The 24,193-nt window shown below is 32.9% G+C and overlaps 1 protein-coding gene across 1 annotated transcript; it reads right to left on the bottom strand.

The window, feature by feature from the left end:
- Positions 1 to 1,616: 1,616 nt before the first annotated feature.
- LOC143064346 (pancreatic triacylglycerol lipase-like) lies at positions 1,617 to 23,733 on the bottom strand. Its single transcript, XM_076237112.1, has 11 exons — positions 23,578 to 23,733; positions 19,531 to 19,796; positions 16,341 to 16,487; positions 14,956 to 15,064; positions 14,064 to 14,180; positions 7,401 to 7,520; positions 6,951 to 7,066; positions 5,791 to 5,923; positions 4,191 to 4,308; positions 2,456 to 2,650; positions 1,617 to 1,740 (listed from the first exon to the last, which is right to left on the bottom strand). Exons 1-11 carry the CDS (start codon positions 23,654 to 23,656, stop codon positions 1,665 to 1,667), a joined length of 1,476 nt encoding a protein of 491 aa, XP_076093227.1. The 5' UTR covers positions 23,657 to 23,733; the 3' UTR covers positions 1,617 to 1,664.
- Positions 23,734 to 24,193: the final 460 nt, after the last annotated feature.

The raw sequence follows: 24,193 nt of genomic DNA, 5'->3' as shown, positions 1-24,193 counted from the left end.
TCGCATCAAATTCTATTATATTTACAACGATGCGTGGAAAAACAGACATAATAGGTAAAATTGTCAAAATAGGGATACAGCAGTCATCACCGTGTCACAATCTCAATTAGAACGAAAACAAACAAATATTTAACAAACAGGCACAAAAAAGCATCTTTCAAATGAAACCAACACATTCATATTACATTCATTGCTTACTTATATATATTTTAAATCAACCCATAAAGGATTGAAATATTTGAAGTCCTGTGACTGAATGGTAAGGCTCACATAAGCTCTAGTGTAGTTCGCGTGTATGACGTCAGAATGTAAACGTCACACAGGAAGAGATATAAAATAAACGACATAAACAATTTGACTTTGTTTTGCAGATGTGTCATTAACAAACCTGCCATGTGCAATCATTTGAAGCTTATATTTTACTCATATTACATGGTTCTAATGCTTTTCATTTTAAAACTTCATTTCTCAAGTTAAATAATGTAACACAAAGGAACCTACAATATAATAAACTTGGAATAAAGAGGCATCGAGGGGAGTCACGCAGAATCCAACAAAAGGTAGCCCGACTCTGACATTATTCTATGCTTCCCTGACTAACAGTGAATGAATGAAAATTAAAATAAGTTATTACCAGATATTTTACCAGTATAACTATGCTTCTACAATTATACCCGGGAATCCATGATATTCACCATGTATTATTAAGTAACAAGGAGTTCATGATATTGAACATGCATTATAAAGTTACCAGGGAGTCCACGATAATAATTATGCATTTTTAAGATACAAGAGAGTCATGATAATGACCATGCATTTTTAAGTTACAAGAGAGTCGATAAATATCTATAGTAGGACCAATCACATTGGTTTTACGAAAGGCAACAGTCGTATACCCCTGTTCAATAGTCATTAAACTAAAACAAATCCGGGTTACAAACTAAAACAGAGGGAACAATAGATACACCGAAATGCAACAAAAACAAACACCAACATGCATAGAAACGTGCTATTTGATAACAACTGCCATATTCCTGACGTGCTTATGATCACAAAACAATCTTACCTACTGGAATCCTGCATCCATATGTGGAAGTTGACTCATTCATATTTACAAGCGGGGGAATCTGTGACCCATAGACACATTCTCCATTTATGTTAAATGATTTGTTTAGAAAATGCAAAATTCATAAACTCATGACATTGGAATTAATAACAACTAAATATTATAATAATACATTAACAATATTGTTGTTGAATAAACTATTCATATTCAATGTCATATTATTTATCAATTCTAACAGGCAATTCTAAAATAAGTTATGAAAATAGTTGACATAGGTTTGCGGGACAATGACATCGAAAAATTGACGAAGTTCCGTGTCCCTTTATCTTATGGTTACATATATGTCACCACTTTTTTAAGTTTCCATTGATTTCAGCATTTTTTTATTTGGTCCTTCGACTATTTTGATTCGACCGCCACATATGTTTAAACTATATACGCAAATTGCGTTACAATTTAGATAACTGTATCTTTGATGGTTTTTTTTGTCTAGTATGGAAATACATATTTTTGTAACAAATAGAACAAAAAGAAATCTCAAGACAAGGCATGATGTATGTAAGTTTATTTATCTATACAATTAACTATAAGCATGTCGTCAACATTTCCTATATAACCGTGCAGTCGTATCAGATGCAAGAGATCCTTCCTTTCCTTGTGTACAAAAAGTGGACCTGTTAAATAGATGAGAGTGTATAACAGTTACCGGCTCTCAGAATATGTATAACAATGAGTGTATGATTTTTGTAGAACATTATCAGTTTATAATTACATATAACAAATATTTAAAAAAAAGGATCTTATCACGACAACAATAAGTTGGTATGATATCTTAAATTAAATGAAACTTCCATAAATTAAAAACGTTCTCTCCATAACATCGTTTAAACCATGCGTACAAATATTTACAAAATCAAAGAAAATTTCATTTGAATCGTAGTTTCCTTTTAGAATTAAAGTTTTACGAGAGTTGAAAGCTTTCTTTAAAAGTTTATAGTTTTGTTAGGTGCAAGCGTTCGTCGTATACTTCCGCGTTTAAATTGAACGTGCTTTTGTTAACGCTTTAACACCCAAATTAAAATTTAAAAAAAAATAATTATACAATATTCTAGTCTAGGTCGAGAAGAAAATTTGACAAAATGAATTCAGTTCTAAACTGAAAGTAATATATCTTCAGAAATTAACAAACAATCCGACTAAAAATGTAAACAAAAATGAAGCTTCACACTTTTTGGTTCTAATCATATATAGACTATCGATTAAAGAAGCGACAGTGTGTGGTCATAAAACATCTGGACTAATTGGTACTGAAATGATTGGGAACTGGAAGTCATTTATCTGTTTGTACTTGTTCTAGTATTTGACTAGTTAATATTTAAATAAACTTACTGTTTTGATGCATGGGCTATATGAACTTTAGATATTAACAGCGTTGGACTACGAAGTCCGAAAGGGTTCCATTGGAAAGGATTTAATAAGGATGATTCATGGTGCCAGTGAACAACTACATCATCTACATCTCCAACGTCATGTGGTGCGGTTGTCATGAACGTATAACTCTCTCCTGCTGCAAAATACTGAGTGCTGCAAAAGTAAAATGATTTATCAAAGCTCATTCCGCATAGTCAGCTATAAAAGGCCCCGAAATGACAGAATGTAAACCAATTCAAAAGAGAAAACACACGGCCTAATCTTAGTAGAAAACACACGGCCTAATCTTAGTAGAAAACATACAGGCCTAATCTTAGTAGAAAACACACGGCCTAATCTTAGTAGAAAACACACGGCCTAATCTTAGTAGAAAACACACGGCCTCATCTTAGTAGAAAACACACGGCTTATTCTTAGTAGAAAACATACGGCCTAATCTTAGTAGAAAACACACGTCCTAATCTTAGTAGAAAACACACGGCCTAATCTTAGTAGAAAACATACGGGCCTAATCTTAGTAGAAAACACACGGCATAATCTTAGTAAAAAACATACGGCCTAATCTTAGTAGAAAACACACGGCCTAATCTTAGTAGAAAACATACGGCCTAATCTTAGTAGAAAACATACGGCCTAATCTTAGTATAAAACATACGGCCTAATCTTTGTAGAAAACACAGGGCCTAATCTTGGTAAAAAACACACGGCCTAATCTTAGTAGAAAACATACGGCCTAATCTTAGTAGAAAACACACGGCCTAATCTTAGTAGAAAACATACGGCCTAATCTTAGTAGAAAACATACGGCCTAATCTTAGTAGAAAACACACGGCCTAATCTTGGTAAAAAACACACGGCCTAATCTTAGTAGAAAACATACGGCCTAATCTTAGTGAAAACATACGGCCTAATTTTAGTAGAAAACACACGGCCTAATCTTGGTAAAAAACACACGGCCTAATCTTAGTAGAAAACATACGGCCTCATCTTAGTAGAAAACACACGGCCTAATCTTAGTAGAAAACACACGGCCTAATCTTAGTAGAAAACACACGGCCTAATCTTAGTAGAAAACACACGGCCTAATCTCAGTAGAAATTAAGGAAAGGCTACACAGCAACAAACGATAACAACTGAATTACAGGCACATACATTGGTGTGGCGGGGTGAAACTTGTTTGAAGGTGCAAACCCGTCACAAACCGTGAACAGTGGTGTAATAGTAAACTCGAGAACAAACTATAAAAATCGGTTAGAAAAATTCACCAGATGCATACAAATAGAAATACATCTAACAAAAACAAAGAATATATGTGGACGGGAACTTATACATCACCACAACATATCATGTACCATTTGCATAATTCGTATGTCCAATTAATTTATTGTGTTTTATTCATTGTTTTATTTTCGTTTGTTTGGGTCTGTTTCCTGACTTCCAACGACTGGTGGTTTTAGTTACCGATTGGAGTCTTCAAACATGGCGTAGTATGTCTTTACTTGAAGTAAGTTTATAAGTTTATAATTTATTAAAATTAAAGATTGTTGTACCTTCTTCAACTTAAACGTTTTTTATAACAAAACTTGAAATATGTTTTCTTTAGAACATAAGGTGTAGAAACACGTTACTGTTAGAATTAAGCAAAAGTGAACAAGAAGTGCACAATAATATAGAGCTACCTTTACGGACTTACCTGCTGGTCAGAAGTGTATCTGGGAGCTCTCCATTTGTTCCGTGCATAGAAGCATAAAGTTTACCTCTCCATAGTTTAGAAGTACTGCCAATGGTTACTTGTATTTTGTAGTGGTATCCTAAATGAACACTTTGTATATAACTAGTTTCATCAATGTAAAAAGAGAGAGAATCATGGGAATATAAAACGGTGTGTTAATGTTAATTTGATTACTGTAGTACTTTGCATTCTGATCTTCATTTTCTTTTTTATATGAAACAAAAAAGGTATTCTGTCAGATAGGCTTCTTCTATAGATTAAAACGTCGTGCTAATATGGAATTGTTGCTATAGACAATTACAGAATTTTAGGCATCTTTAGTTAGCGTGTTTGTAATTTTAGTCGTTTAACTTTGTCAATGTTTAGATAATTTTTACATTAACAACGATTATTTGATATCGATATTGCCAGTGCTACTAGAATTATTAGACATAATTTAAAAAGCATATATTTTGGTGTCAAAAGTGAATACAAATAGATTTAGTACAAACAGTCTTTTGACATGTTTGTTATTTAACTTTTCACAATATTGTAATCCTGGTATTTATGATGATTTTATTTACTAAGTGTTAATTCTGACAACTAACAACCGAGTGGTCTGTTAGCCGGTGTGTCTAGATAGTACTAAGAGTCAATTATAATTCTTACTACAGAAAGACCCGTTAGCCGATTTATCTAGATCATCAAAATTTGTACGGCAATGCTTTGTTTAATATGAACATAACCACGCTAATTTTTATAAAAGTGCAGAATTATATTAAAGAGACCAATCGCTTTTCATAGTTTATAGACATTATGGTTAAATATATACCAATAATAATGTAATTACTTTTTGTTGACTTCGAATGAAATTGTTCATTTTTTCCTAAGACATGGATCACCAATTTGATTTTATTATAAAATCCTATAAGTTGACAACAACAATTTAATTTAATTGTTTGAAATACAATAATAACTTACCTTTAGAGTGAATATTTATTCCAAGATAAAAACAACCTATTAGGTAGTTCTGTCATAAAAAAATTACGGTCAACTCGACTTTTAGGAATCGATGAGACATGTGTTTAAATTCTTGTTAATTTCATGTCTTCATATTAATACTGTTTATGATGTTATTATTATGTATTTCATTTTTGTTCGGTTATTTGTTATTTGTATGTAATAGAGAAGACGTTCTAAGTTGCAAAACTTGTGTCTAATCCTCTTGTCAATGTTTTTGGACAATAAAATATGTTTAAACTATCAAAATTTGTGTTAATTCTGACAAATTTATACAGAATAGTCAATTAACCGATGTGTCTAGATAGTGTCGAAAAATTCACTTTTGAAAACAGGAAATTTATAAAAATGACCACATTATTGATATTCATGTCTCCGCCGAAGTGTGACTACTGGGCTGGTGATACCCTCGTGGACGAAACGTCCATCAGCAGTGGCATCGACCTAGTGGTGAAAATAGTTATGAAAGGTACCAGGATTATAATATTCTGACAAATTACTTCAGAATGGCCTGTTAGCCGATGTGTCCAGATAGAACCTTGTATTAATTCATACAACTTACTACAGAATGGTCTGTTAGCTGATGTGTCCAGAAAGAATTTAGTATTTACGGTACCAGCTCGTGGCTTATGTAGATCAGCATGTAGACCCATTTGACCACAATTATTATTGCTGCAATCTGTGCATAGTCCTTTCTTCAAAACAATTTGTTTTATTTACAAATATAACATGGTTTATAAACAAGTATACATACAGAAAATGACAAATATTTCCTTTAAGTGTCAATGAATAACAGCTGTAGGTCCTTCTTGTTTTCCATTTATTAATATTTTCAATGTTTGATTAAAAGATATTCGATCTTTCTACACTCACATTTCTTTAATATCAGAGTTACATGCTACTGAGAGTTATTGATGCAGGTTTGACTAAATCATCATCATACTTTTAGGAAATCAAATAATTATACAAAAAATTAACATTAGCTGCAAATCATTCTTTTTTGTGATATTTTTACGAAAATTCTGAAAAACGAATGTGTATGGTAAGTGGTAGGCACTTGAAGACCCAAATCGATCCGTAAATTGGTGATTGTTTGTTAAGTAACTTGTATAACAAATGTATTGATGGATATGCCGTAAATCAGTATAAATAATTATGGAAGTTCAGGAATTAGTATTACAGGCATACCGGTTTGATGTTAGTTCTGTAGAAAGTATTATTAGACATAATGCTGATTATCCGTTCTGTTTCTAGAACTGTTGCACTTGTATGATTTAAAAACAATCAAATCACAGATACATTTTGACAATAAATTGTCAGTTTTTAATATGTTATTGTTAATTTTAAAATAATTCTCCCTCTCTCAAACAAATGGCATGTGTGAGGATTCTGGATGTTTTGGTGGATTTGCGTTGATAACATACCCGAAAATGTTGAAACATTGTAAGAAGTAAAATCACAAAAATACTGAACTCTGAGGAATATTCAAAATGGAAAGTCCCTAATTAAATGGCAAATTTAAAAGCTCAAACACATCAAACGAATGGATAACAACTATCAAATTTCTGACTTGGTACAGGTGTTTTCTTGTGTAGAAAATGGTGGATTAAACCTAGTTTTATAGCTAGCTAAACCTCTCACTTGTATGACAGTCAAAAAATTAACAGCCTAATTACGTCAGTGAAAGAAAAGACAACTATACATTATACACATATCTGTTACCTGAAAGGAGTCGAAATCTTTACATCGGTAACCAGTGAAAGGACAACGAGAATTGATTGATTCAGTAAAGTAGCTGTATGACCTCAAATGATTACAGGCAACGAACTGCTTTCCACCTGAAATTTAACATTAAATTCTTAAACTACTCAACTAATCACCACCCTTAAAACTCAAAAGAAAAAAGACAAAAAACCCGGGCAAAAGCTTGGTGTTAGATGAGTGCTGCCTATAATGAATTATTTGACTACATGTAAGCGGATTGGCCAGAAAAAATTATATTTTGTGAAATTTCTCATATTCAGAAAATCTTATCCACTTACAAGCATTCATCAAAACAAGTTATCTATGTCCTTATATCTTTACATTTCGGTCAAGGACTATAAAGTTTACCTTTTATAACAAGAATGTTATAAACTTCACTGATAAGACATTATGTCGAACATAACTAACCATCGTACAGACTTCCTTCCACGAGGACACTACTGATCGGGTCCTTGTCACATCCTGGTTGGTTATTTCCACCGTTTGGATAATAATCAGCATGTCCCACTGCTTGCATCATTCCAAAACCTTTAGAAAATAACATAAAAACATGTCTTCAGATTTGTGGCAACTAGTAATAATGACTAATTCATTAATACATATAAATACAAGTAGTTTCTCTTCTAATTATGAGAGCTAAAAATAAAATAACAAAAATACCGAACTCTACGGAAGCCGATAAGGGCCATTAAAAAATATCATGTCGTAATTACGACATAGCATCACTATGTCTTAATTTCGACATCATATGTCGTTATAGCGACATCGCTATGTCGTTATTTCGACATCACATCCCATTTTATAGCTGACTATGCGGGATTTTGTCTCTTTATTGAAGGCATTATGATGATCTATAGTTGTAAATTTCTGTGTCATTTAGCTCTCGGCCATCCAACATGGCAGCATTCTTTTTTCGCTGCAAAATTTTGAGTTAAACTTTTTCAGATTATTTGGCAATCCTTAATTGATACATCCAAAATTTGATACACGTCATCACTGATCCAGTACGTAAGCTTCCTGTATTGAAACCTTGATGCAATAAAAACGCACCAGGACAGGAATTTTTCGATCGAAAACATTTGACAGATCATAGTTTACATCCCGTGATCATCGTTAGATACAACTTCACTATTTATTTCAACCAACAAAATAAATATGACACTATGTATTAAATAGGAAATCAAGATCAAGATTTAAATGACCAACATAAATAAATACTCATCTTTGATAAATGTGAGTTCAACGAGAATTCGGAGACAAACTTCCGGTTTGTCAAAAGGTAAACATCAAACAGCGAGCGAACAAATCAGGATCAGAACCAACTTGTCTAGTGGAGACGCCTCGCTGGACTAACGTGAGTACAACATAATTTTTAAATACTTCAACGGAGTCAATAAACATGAAATCCATATGTGCAAAACTCTTGTCACATTTGCATCTGTCATCTTGTGCATACCAAGACAAAAACATCATGAAAAACTGTCAACAGATGAGTTTAAAACTACGTTCTATATTAAAGCTATGTCATGGAAAGACATCATCCCAAGCCTTTACCTTCAAGCACAAAGACTAAAAATTCCAATTAATAAGAACAAACTGCCAAAAATGCTGAAAACATTTTTGCTACTTACACTTATATTATCAAATGACATTCATTAAAATCCCGGACCCATGTGTACTACCACTGGGTCGATGCCTCTGCTGGTGGACTATTAGTCCCCGAGGGTATCACCAGCCCAGTAGCCAGTACTTCGGTACTGGCATGAAAATACGGATTTTTTGTGTTCTTAAAATTTGCTGTTACAAAATATTAGAAATTATTTTAAATTAAGGAATGTATCTCCTTCATGCAAAGCTCTGGTTCCTTTCACGGATTTGGCTATACGTTTTGGACCTTTTGGATTATAGCTCTTCATCTTTTATATAAGCTTTGGATTTCAAATATTTTGGCCACGAGCATCACTGAAGAGACATGTATTGTCGAAATGCGCATTTGGTGCAAGAAAATTGGTACCGTTAATTTTATTACTACCACTGGGTCGATGCCTCTGCTGGTGGACTAGTAGTCCCCGAGGGTATCACCAGCCCAGTAGCCAGTACTTCGGTACTGGAATGAAAATACGGATTTTTTGTGTTATTAAAATTTGCTGTTACAAAATATTAGAAATTATTTTAAATTAAGGAATGTATCTCCCTCATGCAAAGCTCTGATTCCTTTCACGGATTTGGCTATACTTTTCACTGATTTGGCTATACTTTTTGGACCTTTTGAATTATAGCTCTTCATCTTTTATATAAGCTTTAGATTCCAAATATTTTGGCAACGAGCATCACTGAAGAGACATGTTTTGTCGAAATGCGCATCTGGTGCAAGAAAATTGGTACCGTTAATTTTATTACAGAACTTGAATACTTCAATTAGTAGATTGACACATAATAATACTCTGCCTAACATAATACGTGATATAGATACAATGGATTGATTCTTGAGGGAAAAAAAACCTGAGCCCGGAGGGCGAATGGTTTGTTTTTCATGAATCAACGCTTATCCATTGTATCTATAACTTAAACTATTGTGTTAATGTCTTTTCAAAATTAGAGCCTATTCTTAATTAAAAGGTAATTAAGTGAGTTTAAATAACCAGGTTATCGTGACAAACGATGCATTACAATAAATTATATATCACAACTAAATGGTTAAAACAATACAAATATAACATGTATATCACAACACGTCTGCTTTTAAAGATTTTCATTTATCAGGCGTCTGAATATTATTGGTTTTGACAAAATGAGACATATTCGATATCATTTCTAATAAAATTGAGAATGAAAATGGGGAATGTGTCAAAGACGGGAACAAAAATTTGACAAAGAACATATATATATTATAGTATAAATATAAAGCATGTGTCCGACATTTTTAACAAAAGCTTTATTCTAGCATAGGAATTTGCGAATAAACAGATGAAATCATGCTATATTAATTTATAAAACAAAAATGTCCACCTACAATGTAAACATTTTCGTTTCAAACATATGGAATAGTCAACAATAATCTGATAATAAACGATCAAACTCGCTTGCATTAAACAATATATCCACAATAACTTACAAAACAAGAAACAAAAACAGAAAAACTAGAGAGTAGGGACAACAAAAAGAATACAAGATTTCGAACCTAAACCGACAAGTTCTAACTCTATGAGCTTAACCATGAAACCTCGCGGCTACCATCTCATACTATACGATTGCCTATTATTGTATATATAAAGGTACAATCCCTGTGTGTCCGTTGTACCGATGTATATCATATATTCATTTATATATATAAATTAGACAATTAAATCGTAACCTACTGGTAGCCGAGAGGTTTCGTCGATATGTTGATGATAGTAACACGTTACAAAATTCATGGACGGGATCGATTCCCAGTGAAGGCATATAGAAATTACAAAAATTAAAGGTAAGTTTTTAAAATAATTCCATTAGTGAACAGAAATCAGTAAATTGGCCATTTTCAAACTTCAAGAAATTAGACACACTAACAAAACAATTAAAGTATAATTTGTTGAGTCCATTTCAGCGACGGATTTAGGAAGCGTTGATTCTAGAAAAAGAATCCACGATAAATTAAATGGCGGACTTACTGGAGACTTCAACTTACCGGACATTGATTGGGATGAAGAAGACTCAAATAGCGGATACACCATCAAACCAAGCCACAACTATTCAAACGAAATAAATAAACTAGCATTAGAAATTGTTGAGGAACACTGCTTGCAACAATGTGTAACAGAACCAACCAGGGAAAAGAACATTCTAGATCTTGTTCTCACAACTAATGAAAATCTAGTGCAGAAAATGAGCATTACTGATGGAATGAGTAACCATCAAATGATAATAACAACAGTCAATGCAAGACAAAAGGTAATTAAGAACAAGTCAAGAAAAAATCTACCAATACAAGAAGGGAAATATGGAAAATGATAAAGAATATTTAACAGCAAATTTGAAAATTTCAAGGAGAAGATAACAGAGATGAACATCGAAGAATACTGAACTCTATTTAAAACTCATCTTTTCAAGCAATGGACCTACATATACCATCTAAAAATCTGACATCGAGATTTAACCTACCTTGGGTGAATCAACACATCAAGAAGATGATACGTAAAAAAGAATGACTATATAAAGTTGCAAAGAAATACCAAACTAAAGAGCACTGGGATAAATTCAAGCAATAAGTAAAAGCAGTAAAGACGGAACTTGATATCTCGCATAAGAAGTATATATTTGATATGTTAGAAGTACGCCCATCAACATCAGAAGCTTCAGCAAACACACAAGACCAATACAGAATAGGGAAAAAGTACAGGAAATATATCAAATCTAAAAAGAGAGAAACAGTGGGAGTATCAACACTCAAAGTCAATGGAGAAACAATAGACAACAGCAAAGGAAAGGCAGAAGCACTTAATGCACAATTTCAATCAGTATTCACGATTGAAGACTTTGATAGCTTCCCTAAGATAACTGAAAATGAAACATCAAAAATACCAAATCTACACATCAGTACAGAAGGGTTAATCAAACTACTAAAGGGAGTGAACCCAAGCAAGGCAAATTGTCCAGACAATATATCATGTAGAATATTGAAAGAGTGTGCAGAGTCAATATCACCATATTTACAGTTAATCTTCACCAAAACACTAAAAGATCAAAGTGTACCACAAGACTGGCTAATTGCAAATGTCATCGCACTTTTCAAGAAAGGGGATAAGAGTCAACCAGTCAACTATCGCCCAGTATCCTTGACATCAGTTCCATGTAAAATAATGGAACATATTATATTCAAACACATAATGAACCATCTTGACAAGTATAATATACTTGTGGACTTCCAGCATGGCTTCAGAAGCAAAAGATCTTGTGAGTCACAACTAGTCATAACAGCAGAGGACATAACTAGAAATCTGGACAATAACCACCAGGTAGATATGCTTATATTAGACTTTAGTAAAGCATTTGACACAGTACCACACCAGCGATTGTTGAAGAAACTTGCATCAAATGGTATTGATGGAAACATACTTGCCTGGTTAAAAGCATGGTTGACACAAAGAGAACAACAATTCACACTGGAAGGAGAAAGATCAAGTACTGCTAACGTAACATATGGCGTACCACAGGGAACAGTTTTAGGACCATTGCCGTTTCTCCTATACATAAACGACATCGGGAACGACATTACATCAAACATTCGCCTGTTTGCAGATGATAGCCTACTTTACCCAGCAATCCCATCAACGGACGACTGCAAGAAGATCTTGACAAAATGGTAAAATGGACAAACATTTGGCAAATGATATTCAATCCTTCAAAATGCTATGTCCTTACAATAACCAAAAAAAGAAAAGCCATCAACTTCAAATACAACATCAACGGACATATCCTGGAATCAGTCGCATCAAACCCATACATAGGAGCTGAACTCACCAACACAATGTCATGGGACAAACAAGTTAACAAATTTGTCACCAAAGGAACCAAAGCACTAGGCTTCGTACGAAGAAAAATTGGATCCTGTCCAGAGGAAGTCAAGAAACAAGCATATCTTGCCCTTGTCTGACCTCACCTTGAATACGCTTGCAGCGCATAGGACCCTCAATTACAAAAACATATATACCAGATTGAGAGGGTCCATCGCCGTGCAACACGTTTTATCAAAAGCAACTACTCAAGAGAGCCTGTACAGTAACAACTCTTCTAGAAGAATTAAAACTAACACCACTAGAAGAAAAATAGCACGTATAACGCTCTTTCATAAAGCCATCTATGAAAGAGTTTCTATACCTATTCCAACGCACATTATAAAACCAAGAACTTCGAGACTCCATCAACCGAACACTAAAAGATATGTACAAATCAGGCCAAACAAAGATATCTACAAATACAGCTTTTTCCCTAGGACCATCAGAGACTGGAATAAACTACCAAATGAACTGTTAGAGATTGAGAGCAGTGATGAATTATAGACCAAACTCACCAAGCTCCTCTGTAGTGGCTAGCAACACAAACAATAGATACTAGTAGAGAATGTTTTAACCTGCACCTGTATATAAATTATTAGCACAATTTTGGAACTATTGGTTGTAAATATAGAAAGTTTATTGTCATGTTGGGAGACGTCAAAAGTTAAACTATACTTGAGTGATGGGTCGAAGTACCCTTTTCGAGTGACGACATAGCGAATCGTCGATGTAGATGTAGATGTTGGCTACAGTACATAATATATTTTATATATATAGCGATGTTGTTATAACGACATAGTGATGTCGTTATTACGACATGTGATGTCGAAATTACGACACAGCGATGTCGTTTATAACGACATGTTATGTCAAAATTACGACATAGCGATGTCGTTTTAACGACATAATTTATTTTTTTGAATGGCCCTTATCGGCTTGAAAATACAGAATAAGCAAGCAAATTGCAAAATCAAAAGATCAACACATCAAAAGAATAGATATCAGTTTTCAAATACTTATTGGTACGCGGACCATTTACAACTTGTTGAATTGTACAGTGTTGAATCAGTTTTCTGTCAATATAGATAAGTATGTCGTTGAACCATACATTCAACTAACATCATGCAACTACCCAATAATGAGGAGCTGATCCAGCACGTATTTTCAGTTGTTAGGTCTAATCTGTAACATACTGAGCAATAAACATCAATCAATACATTAGATAAATTCACACATCGTAACAAGATGATGAAATTGTACGCGACTGTCATATAAGTGAAAGGTTTAGCTAGCTATAAAACCAGGTTAAACCCACCATTTTCTACATACTAAAATGCCTGTACCAAGTCAATAATATGTCAGTTGTTATCCATTCGTTTGATGTGTTTAAGCTTATGATTTTGTCATTTGAATAGGGATTTTACGTTTTGAATTTTTCTCGGCGTTCGGACTTTTTGTGATTTTACTTTTTACTAATTCAACGTGTTGCGTGAGAGTAGATCTATCCAAAAGTACATTAAAACGCGAATAAGCATACCTAATGTGATTAAAGGTGATCCGTCAGAATGAATGGCATCAACAAATGTGGCATCAGTTGGATCTAATCTGACGAGTTTGTCTGTTCCCGCAAAGTAAGGTCCAGCTGGATCCAGTCCTAATCACATCAAAGAACATTTAATTAATCGAAGCGACTAGTGAAAAATTAAGTTATAATTAATAATGCGCCTCATTTCTGTTAAATTCATAGCTTTTTCTACTGAACAGTGTGTAAAATAACAAAAATAGCAGAGAATATTTGTGTACCTAAATTTGGTTTTTGTTATTCGTTTCGTTGGGTTGCTGTATCATTTGCATATACAAAACATCATCTTTTATGTTCTTTTTCTCTTATAATTGATGTGTTTCCCTCGGTTTTAGCTTGAAACCCGGATTTGTTTTCTCTTAATCGATGTATGAGTTTCGAACAGCGGTATACTACTGTTGGCTTTATTTCTGAATATAGATAACAAAAAGGAAATGCGCATTTTGTTTTAATGTCAAACGTAAAATTTTAAGATAATATGTTCAGGTGTTTGTTTCGTTTGGCCAACGTAAATTTGTTTCACTTTTATCAACAAGTTCTCACAAGGTCCAGGTTCAATGTCTCTTCTAGTACTGATATAGACTTAGTGCATGTATTGTTGAAACTAAAATTAAATCGGTTTAAGTCAAAACTATGTAAGTCGGTCTGTTTTATATTCATATTTTGAGTTAATGTTTAAACGTCTGATTTGCTTTGAAAATGACTTATTTGTATGCTATTTGTTCTCCAACGGTCCCATTTCAATAATACCTTTTACAACTAAAACAATTTTATAAGTAGTTAGAAACAATAAATAAATAGAAATAAGCTACGGATGCCGTCTTTGGTGGTTTTCTTTAGAACATACCAGTGATACGTCCTAGATTCGGTGTTCTTTCACCAGCATATCCTGCAATGTGTGCACCAAGACTATGCCCAATAATGTGAAAATCTTGTGGCTTGGCATCTCCACGTTCCTAATCGTAAAAATAGTCATAATTATTTTTCAAAAGAAAGAACGATAAAACCCTTCAATTTCAATATTGTTGATTTTTTTTTAATCTCCAGTGATTTTTTTTTTTTAATTATAAAGACTGTCCAGTCATTTGAGTGTGGAAATGTCATATGATATAAATCAACTTTCGGGTTCTGTTGCCGAAAATTATCGATTGTGACCTTATCAAACCATAAAAACATATTCACATGTATATTAAGAGTTTCTATGATTTAGTTCTTTTATTTTTTCCGTGCGTTCTAATCGTTAGTTTTATCATAACATTTAATTTGGTTAAATTGTTTCGTGTATTATAGTATATTTTTTTTTTAAAGATTTTGATAATACTGTTTCCTTCCACGTTTCTTTCCTTTTTCTTTCGTCTCGGTATTATCATTTAAGAATTAAATGCTTCATTCTAACAAAAAGTGCGCGCGGTCAACGCTTTTACAACCCTATGAAATTACTAAGAGAAGCATTCAATACTTATACTTCCATTTTTAGCCAGGATCATAAAACACGATTTCTATCAATTTTTTCTTTAATTTACCTTTGCACTTTATTGATGAACCTCGTGTCAACATGAATGTTAAATTTCATTGTGTAATGAATGTCAATATCAGAAGGACGCGGAATTGCTGTTAACCAATCAAAATAACGTATCATAATGAAACATACATACAATGTAATTATTCGCTGTGCGATTGTCGAATTTCTTACGTTATGTGTCACATGAAGATTAATGAATATTGAAATAGCTGTCGGCGAATAAGAGTACGGGAAGACAATATTTTGATAGCAGTTGATTCCTTAATATTTGGATTAAAGACAGTATGTTTACGTGTGTATAATACAAATTAGCCTCAATTTTCTTCATTTACAGTGTACATACATATTAATATATTTTGTTCGAATTTAGAGATCGACAGATTTTAGAGGGCAGATACATAACGGTATTTTAACCTTGTTCTATAATGATATCCTAATCCAGAAAAATCGTCCCTATTTGTCTTTTTCTTGTAATTTGTGTTACACCTTAATTTTGAATCGTATAAGATAGATGTTATCTTTCATATCTTATTTTATTAACAAATGTTACAGGGTAATATAGAGCTTGACACACTAGATAAATATGTGTCTACTGATGAAGACAGCATATGTTACTTCTAAATATTGTTTTGTCGGAATAACTTTCAAACCAGACACATAACATTGTTACCCTTTTAAGTGGTAACTAAAAATGTGCGTTATGTATTTACTTGTAAAAGTTTGATGAGTTTGGCTATGAGCGCTCCTACAACTCTGGTATTAGCTGTGGCTTGTGTGTATGGAAGCTTTGATCCTCCTCCCCAGTCTACCAATATAACGTTGTAGTCTCCCTCTGTCAGGAAAGCATCCTTCATGTCCTGTTCAGTGATAAAACATGAAATTATAATTCTTACTTGTTATACTGTACAACATTAGTTTCCGATAAGTCACTCATAGAAACTGGTGATCCCATTTTCAAGAACAATACCTATTACTAGTCAAAATCGTAAAGTAGTTAATTTGACCTATTGAAACTATCTATAATGTTTTTTTGTTAATTTATATTAATATAAATCTTGTCTATATACCAGCTTTGATTATTTTGAATATTTACTAATGTTCACTTCTTCGTACTATGAACATCAAAATTATTCTCCTTAAATCTGTACAGGAATTTTATCTAGCTCTAATTGTATAGTTTTATTGTTGATATTCACCCGATATGTATCAAGTGTTAATTTAGGTTTATTTATATTACAGAACTTTCTTGGTATTCCTTATTGGAAGATTTTATATACACAGAAGTAGTATACCTAAAACGACAAAGTTATTTTTCATTAACCTGTATATATTATGTAATTACAGCTTATGTAAGAATCCTGGGTTTTGATTGGTTGATAGCCATTGTATTTTTCACCAATTTACTGTTATCAAATGAATATCGTTAATTTTTAACGTCGCTTGGGTATATGCAAAAAGGATATGCCTTTGTTACCCTCTCTGCCGTGGTATTTGCGAAAAAAATACTCTATCCGACTGGACGCTTGTAATGTCACGATCATCAATGCGTTTTTGAACGTTAACATTCGGTGTAATTAAACAGATATAGCATGTTCTTGAGGGGTGTTTGAGAAAAATACCAGTCTTGAGAATTAATTTCCCTCGCCTTAATTACAAACATTCTCTCGACTGGTACTTTTCGTCGTCGTCCGTCGTCGTCGTCGTTAACTTTTACAAAAATCTTCTACTCTGAAAGTACTGGGCCAAATTAAACCAAACTTGGCCACAATCATCATTGGGGTATCTTGTTTAAAAAATGTGTCGGGTGACCCGGCCAACCATCCAAGATAGCCGCCATGGCTAAAAATAGAACATAGGGGTAAAATGCAGTTTTTGGCTTATAACTCAAAAACCAAAGCATTTAGAGCAAATCTGACATGGGTTAGAATTGTTAAACAGGTTAAGATCTATCTGCCCTGAAATTTTCAGATGAATCCGGATAACCCGTTGTTGGGTTGCTGCCCCTGAATTAGTAATTTTAAGGAAATTTTGCTGTTTTTGGTTATTATCTTGAATATTATTATAGATAGAGATAAACAGTAATTTGGTTATTATCTTGAATATTATTATAGATAGAGATAAACAGTAAACAGCAATAATGTTCAGCAAAGTAAGATTTACAAATAAGTCACATGACTGAAATGGTCAGTTGACCCCTTTAGGAGTTATTGCCCTTTATAGTCAATTTTTAACCATTTTTCGTAAATCTTAGTAATATTTTACAAAAATCTTCTCCTCTGAAACTACTGGGCCAAATTAATCCAAACTTGGCCACAATCATCTTGTGGGTTAGTAGTTTGAAAAATGTGTCCGGTGACTCGGCCATCAAACCAAGATGGCCGCCATGGTTAAAAATAGAACATAGGGGTAAAATGCAGTTTTTGGCTTATAACTCAAAACTCAAAGCATTTAAAGCAAATCTGACTGGGGTAAAATTGTTTATCAGTTCAAGATCTATCTGCCCTGAAATTTTCAGATGAATCGGACAACCCGTTGTTGGGTTGCTGGCCCTGAATTAGTAATTTTAAGGAAATTTTGCTCTTTTTGGTTATTATCTTGAATATTATTATAGATAGAGATAAACAATAAACAGCAATAATGTTCACCAAAGTAAGATCTACAAATAAGTCAACATGACTGAAATGGTCAGTTGACCCCTTTAGGAGTTATTGCCCTTTATAGTCAATTTTTAACAATTTTTCGTAAATCTTAGTAATCTTTTACAAAAATCTTCTCCTCTGAAACTACTGGGCCAAATTAATCCAAACTTGGCCACAATCATCTTTTGGGTTAGTAGTTTGAAAAATGTGTCCGGTGACCCGGCCATCCAAACCAAGATGGCCGCCATGGCTAAAAATAGAACATAGGGGTAAAATGCAGTTTTTGGCTTATAACTCAAAACCAAAAGCATTTAGAGCAAATCTGACATGGGGTAAAATTGTTTATCAGGCCAACATTTATCTGCTCTGAAATTTTTAGATGAATCGGACAACCCGTTGTTGGGTTGCTGACCCTGAATTGTTAGTTTTAAGGAAATTTTGCTGTTTTTTGTCATTATCTTGAATATTATTATTGATAGAGATAAACTGTAAACAACAATAATGTTCAGCAAAGTAAGATTTACAAATAAGTCAACATGACCGAAATGGTCAATTGACCCCCTTAGAAGTTATTGTTCTTTATAGTCAATTTTTAACAATTTTCATAAAATTTTTAAATTTTTACTAACATTTTCCACTGAAACTAATGGGCCAAGTTCATTATAGATAGAAATAATTTTAAGCAGCAAGAATGTTCAGTAAAGTAAGATGTACAAACACATCACAATCACCAAAACACAATTTTGTCATGAATCCATCTGCTTCCTTTAATATTCACATAGACCAAGGTGAGCGACACAGGCTCTTTAGAGCCTCTAGTTTTTATATATAGCTTAGACCGTTGGTTTTCCCGTTTGAATGATTTTAAACTAGTAATTTTGGGGCCCTTTATAGCTTGTTGTTCGGTGTGAGCCAAGGCTCCGTGTTGAAGGCCGTACTTTGACCTATAATGGTTTACTTTTATAAATTGTTATTTGGATGAAGAGTTGTCTCATTGACACTCATACCACATCTTCTTATATCTATTCATTTGTTAAGTAATCTCGTCTATTTATTTAAATAAAAATACCGTTAAACAAGCCTGGATGATAACACTTGATATATACAACATACACCATGTATGCTTCAACAATAGTAGAAAATAATCAGTTATTAAAACATTTATTTTCTTTTGCATAATTTCATTTGTATATGACTGTACCTTTATATGCTTATGATTAGTCACAAATACATTACATTACATTACATGGTATTTACATACTTTCATCCACTTTACGAAACCATTCTCAAGGAAACCATGGGAGACAATTTTTGTTGGTCGTCCACCGGAAAATTCGGAATTTGTTATATCCGTGTAATCATTCATGTTAATGAAATGTACATTATCATGATTTTGACGAGTATATAACAGGAATCTGGCGTTTATCTTAGCTGGACTCTGGGGAAGAAAGTTGATCGGTCTCTGTAGACTGAAAAATGGCGAACTGGTACTGAAACATCCAAGATCTCCATAACATGTGCTAGATCCTGTAATAAAAAACAACAATCATAGTTATGTGAAATATACAGTTACGTTTAGTTTTGTACATAAACATCTTTTACATGCAGCAGCTAGTTCTATCATTTAGTTTACCGTTGGCATTTGTACATTTTATCCAATCTTATCGCACCTTGGGTAAATTCGTTACGTAGTGATTGGTTTAACGCCGTCTCATGGTGACCCTTATGCATCCGTTGTTTTGAAATGCCATTAGGGATATCATAACGTTAATTTTGTTTATAGTGATGTCTTGAGGTTATTGTATTTCATTGTTGATTTTTTTTTTCAAACATGACTTGGCAGGAAAAGTCCCCTGTATCATGGGTGTATTATAAAAGCAATTAGGTTTTCTTTTACAAAAAACAGATGTCTTTGAACATGTTAATCATCTTTTAAGATGAGCAATTTTGATATTTCTTTTTGGAATACAGTAGTCACATGCATATGTAATAAAATCAAATAGAATTGCATCATTCTTGACTGAAATTTTTTGTGCGTGTACATGCTGCATAAATAATCCGATTAAACAAACGATATGTCCTTAAACGGATTTGTGTAGAGGGGAGTTCTCATTCTTATTTGGCTATATAATTCTACAGATTTTTCATTGATCGAATTACGTCATACGTTCTAAATCGGATAATATTTTCCATATTAAGTGTTGGGGGAATTCCCGGCGGCCCCCATATTTGTCCTTATGGCCTTAAGTTTTAAGGGTGTATAAAATGTCCTAAACTACACTACTATTATTTCAAAACGTTACACTGGAATGTGGGGCGACCTTAGACTTTTAGAGTTAAAACTCTCATAAACAAAAGTTAATCGTCTAGAAAGAACAAATCTCTCTTGTGTTTCCACTTAAGTAAAAGAGGTAATATTTTTCTCTGTGATAACCTTATTTGAGCATATCATGACACAACGGGACGAATTGGTAATATGTGTATCGGTCATTGTATTTTTCCCAATGGTTACATCGAAATTATTTCACTAAGATGTTTTTTATTGTTAATTTCGTCAAGTCCTAAATGCGTGTAAATAAACGTTAAAGATTTTTAACTCCATTCATACATGAAGGTATCTCGGTTCCGACCTTCTTTCAGACTTTACTATGTAGCCTTCATAACTGGTCCAAATTGTCTACATAAGGGGTCCGTTTTGTCTTCACAAGGGTCCAAATTGTCTTTTTACCTGATCTATTTTTATACGCCCGTCAAAATTTTGACGGGAAGTATTATGGTATACAAATGTCCGGTGTCCGTCCGTCCGTCCGTCTGTCCGTCTGTCCGGCGTAAACATGTCGCACCGTAACTTGAGAACGACTTATCCAAATTTCATGAAACTTAATATAGTTGTTTCTTATGATGGTCAAATGATCTGTATACTTTTTGGTGAAAATAAGATTTAAACTTTTTGAGTTACGGCACTTTGTAACTAAAACAGGGGTGTGTTTTTTTTTCACATGTCGCACCGTATCTCAAAAACGTTTCTTGATTATTGCTTAAAACTTTACACACTTCTTAGATATATTAATCTTAATATCTGTATACTTTTTGGTGATGATTCAATATTTCATTTTTGAGTTTTTGAGTATTTTGTAAAAAAGGGGGAGGTTTTTTTTACATGTCGCGCCGTATTTCAAAAACGATTTATGATTATTGCTTAAAACTTTACACACTTCTTTGTTATATTAATATAAAGATCTGTATACTTTTTGGTGATGATTCAGAATTTCATTTTTGAGTTTTTGAGTATTTTGTAAAAAAGGGGGAGGTTTTTTTACATGTCGCGCCGTATTTCAAAAACGATTTATGATTATTGCTTAAAACTTTACACACTTCTTTGTTATATTAATATAAAGATCTGTATACTTTTTGGTGATGATTCAAAATTTCATTTTTGAGTTATTGAGTATTTTGTAAAAAAGGGGGAGGGGTTTTTTACATGTCGTGCCGTATCTCAAAAACGATTTATGATTATTGCTTAAAACTTTACACACTTCTTTGTTATATTAATCTAAAGATCTGTAACTTTTTTTTTCACATGTCCCGCCGTGTCTCAAAAACAATAAATGATTATTGCTTAAAACTTCCTCAGAAACTATTTATGATTATTGCATAAAACTTCCACACAAGACGTCGGGCGTATCATGCGCTCATGGCGCAGCTGTTTATTAACTTGTCTTTTAAAGTGATGCGAGTTGTCTTTTAAATTTGTCATTATTGGTCCAATTTCCAATTCAAAGCCGATCATGAAATATAATGCATTCTTAGCAAAATCCTTGGCTTATTTCTATGTGACTAATTGTGTCGATGTAAAGATTAGAAAACTCCTTGATACAACTTTCACTTTCTATACTACTCTTTCAGTAAACAAAAAACCTCCATGCAATCCACTAGCTGTCTCATTGATGCAACACAGACTTTGTACATATATAGTAAAAAGTGGCATATATTTATGTTTAACATAATACAGCTAACTTTAATCATTTTCTTATATATTGGAAATGTACCTAGAGAACTTTTGCTGAAACCTTACTGGCTTTTAACCCTAGAACGTGTCTACTTATCTCTCTAAATATGAAATGTGTCCCTTAACGAGGTCAAACGTTATGTAAAATTAAAAACAAAAAACGCTTTTTAAATAAATAACATGATCTTTCACTTTTCGCAACATTTTTACATCTATATACGCATTTTAGCTTGTAGAATTTTATTTTTGAATAGGCACCAAAAAGAATTGTGTTGCACTCATATTTTCTTCTCGAAACTCCATTATTTGATAATTTTCGTTTATTAAACGAAAATACCATCACGCTAGAATTTTTTTTACACTGCTTGCTTTTTCTTTTTGTCATGATAAAAGTGCAAATGAAACCAACATAAAAGTTAAAGATAGCGTGTTTGCAGTATAGTCTTATCATATATCGGGCGGTCAAAATGTAGTATTCCGTTTAATCGTTCAAGTGGTTAAACGGTCAACCATTGTAGAACTACAAATATTACCATAACGGTTCCGTTCATGGAAATCCAAAACGGATCGAAATAAAATTTCGATAATCAATTTTGAGTTTTTGTATTTGGGGATTAAAGATAATGTATTGCTGACACCAAGAGATATATATCATCCAATTTATTAATTTTTCTTTATATTAAGATTTTAGAAAAACTCTATTCACGTATATTATAAATCTTGATTTTTGTTTTTCATGGGACATACGATATGTACTTTCTATTCGGTGTTTAGTCGTAGTTTGAATTGCTAATCTAGAACAAAATAACTGTTTTATAATTGAAATAAAGCATGATTGTCTGAAAGCATAGTTACTGTTGTTGGTTTTTGTTGGCAGTAAATATTTGACAAAAAATGCATCAAGAAATTTAAACAACATACAAAAAGAAAGATATGATTATTTGTTATGAAAAAAGCTCTGGTTTATGGTATCCATACACATATTTTAATGGAATCAAGCTTATCATTTACGAAAAATCAGAATTCAGTGTAGTATTGCTCCATTTTACTGATTTCAGACGTTTATTGTAAAAAGAAAGTCCAGCCGAAAATTTTGGATATTAAGCATTTATTTAAAAACATAAATAGTAAAACATCCGAAGTGTTTAACTCGTTGCTACTTTGATGAATGATTCAATTTCATTTTGGTTCTTTCAATATGTCGACTTAATTGTTAATTGTTTACTTTTTCTCATCTTTAATTTTTAGTTCGACTTGTATTTCCATCTGAAAAATTAAAAAAAATAAAAAGAGTCTTACTTTTATGAACAACCACCGCCTTTCCTGATACATTGTAGACTAAACAAAGAAGTAATCCGATGAGTGCCGATGTTCCCATGTTGTACGTTTGCTTCAACTGTCTGTTTGTCCAGAGTGAAGTTTTATATGTGATTCTATGTGTCAAATGTTATCTTAAACATGATGAAATACGGACCAATCACCAAGCAATTACTTTTAAAGATTATACTGAGGTGAAATAGCGCAGCAACATTTATTTTCTATACCCTAATGACAACCTATGTATACTAAAATAGACGTATAGTATGGTGATGTCGATGTGTAAGTAGCCTAGGTTGTCGGTCGTGTGTGGATGGTGAGAAGTCCACTGGGATATTTATTTTATCTAATCAAAATCCTACTGTACAGTTGACAACCTAGCACTATAAGAAAAGCTTCAATTTTACTGTACACCTGCTATTATTTTTTTAATTGTTTGAGGTCTTTTTCTTCAATTTTCTATACCGCTTGTCGTTGGATCAGACTCGTTTTGATTGTATATAAACAATCATCCGGGACTTTTTATATCACAATATACAATCTGATATTACTCGTTGTTGAAATCTTGTGGTGACCTGTATTTGTCCAAGGATTATTT

This window comes from Mytilus galloprovincialis, chromosome 1 (assembly GCF_965363235.1).
Source record: "Mytilus galloprovincialis chromosome 1, xbMytGall1.hap1.1, whole genome shotgun sequence".
Classification (NCBI taxonomy): domain Eukaryota; kingdom Metazoa; phylum Mollusca; class Bivalvia; order Mytilida; family Mytilidae; genus Mytilus; species Mytilus galloprovincialis.
This window is presented reverse-complemented; position numbering and strand designations above follow the sequence as displayed.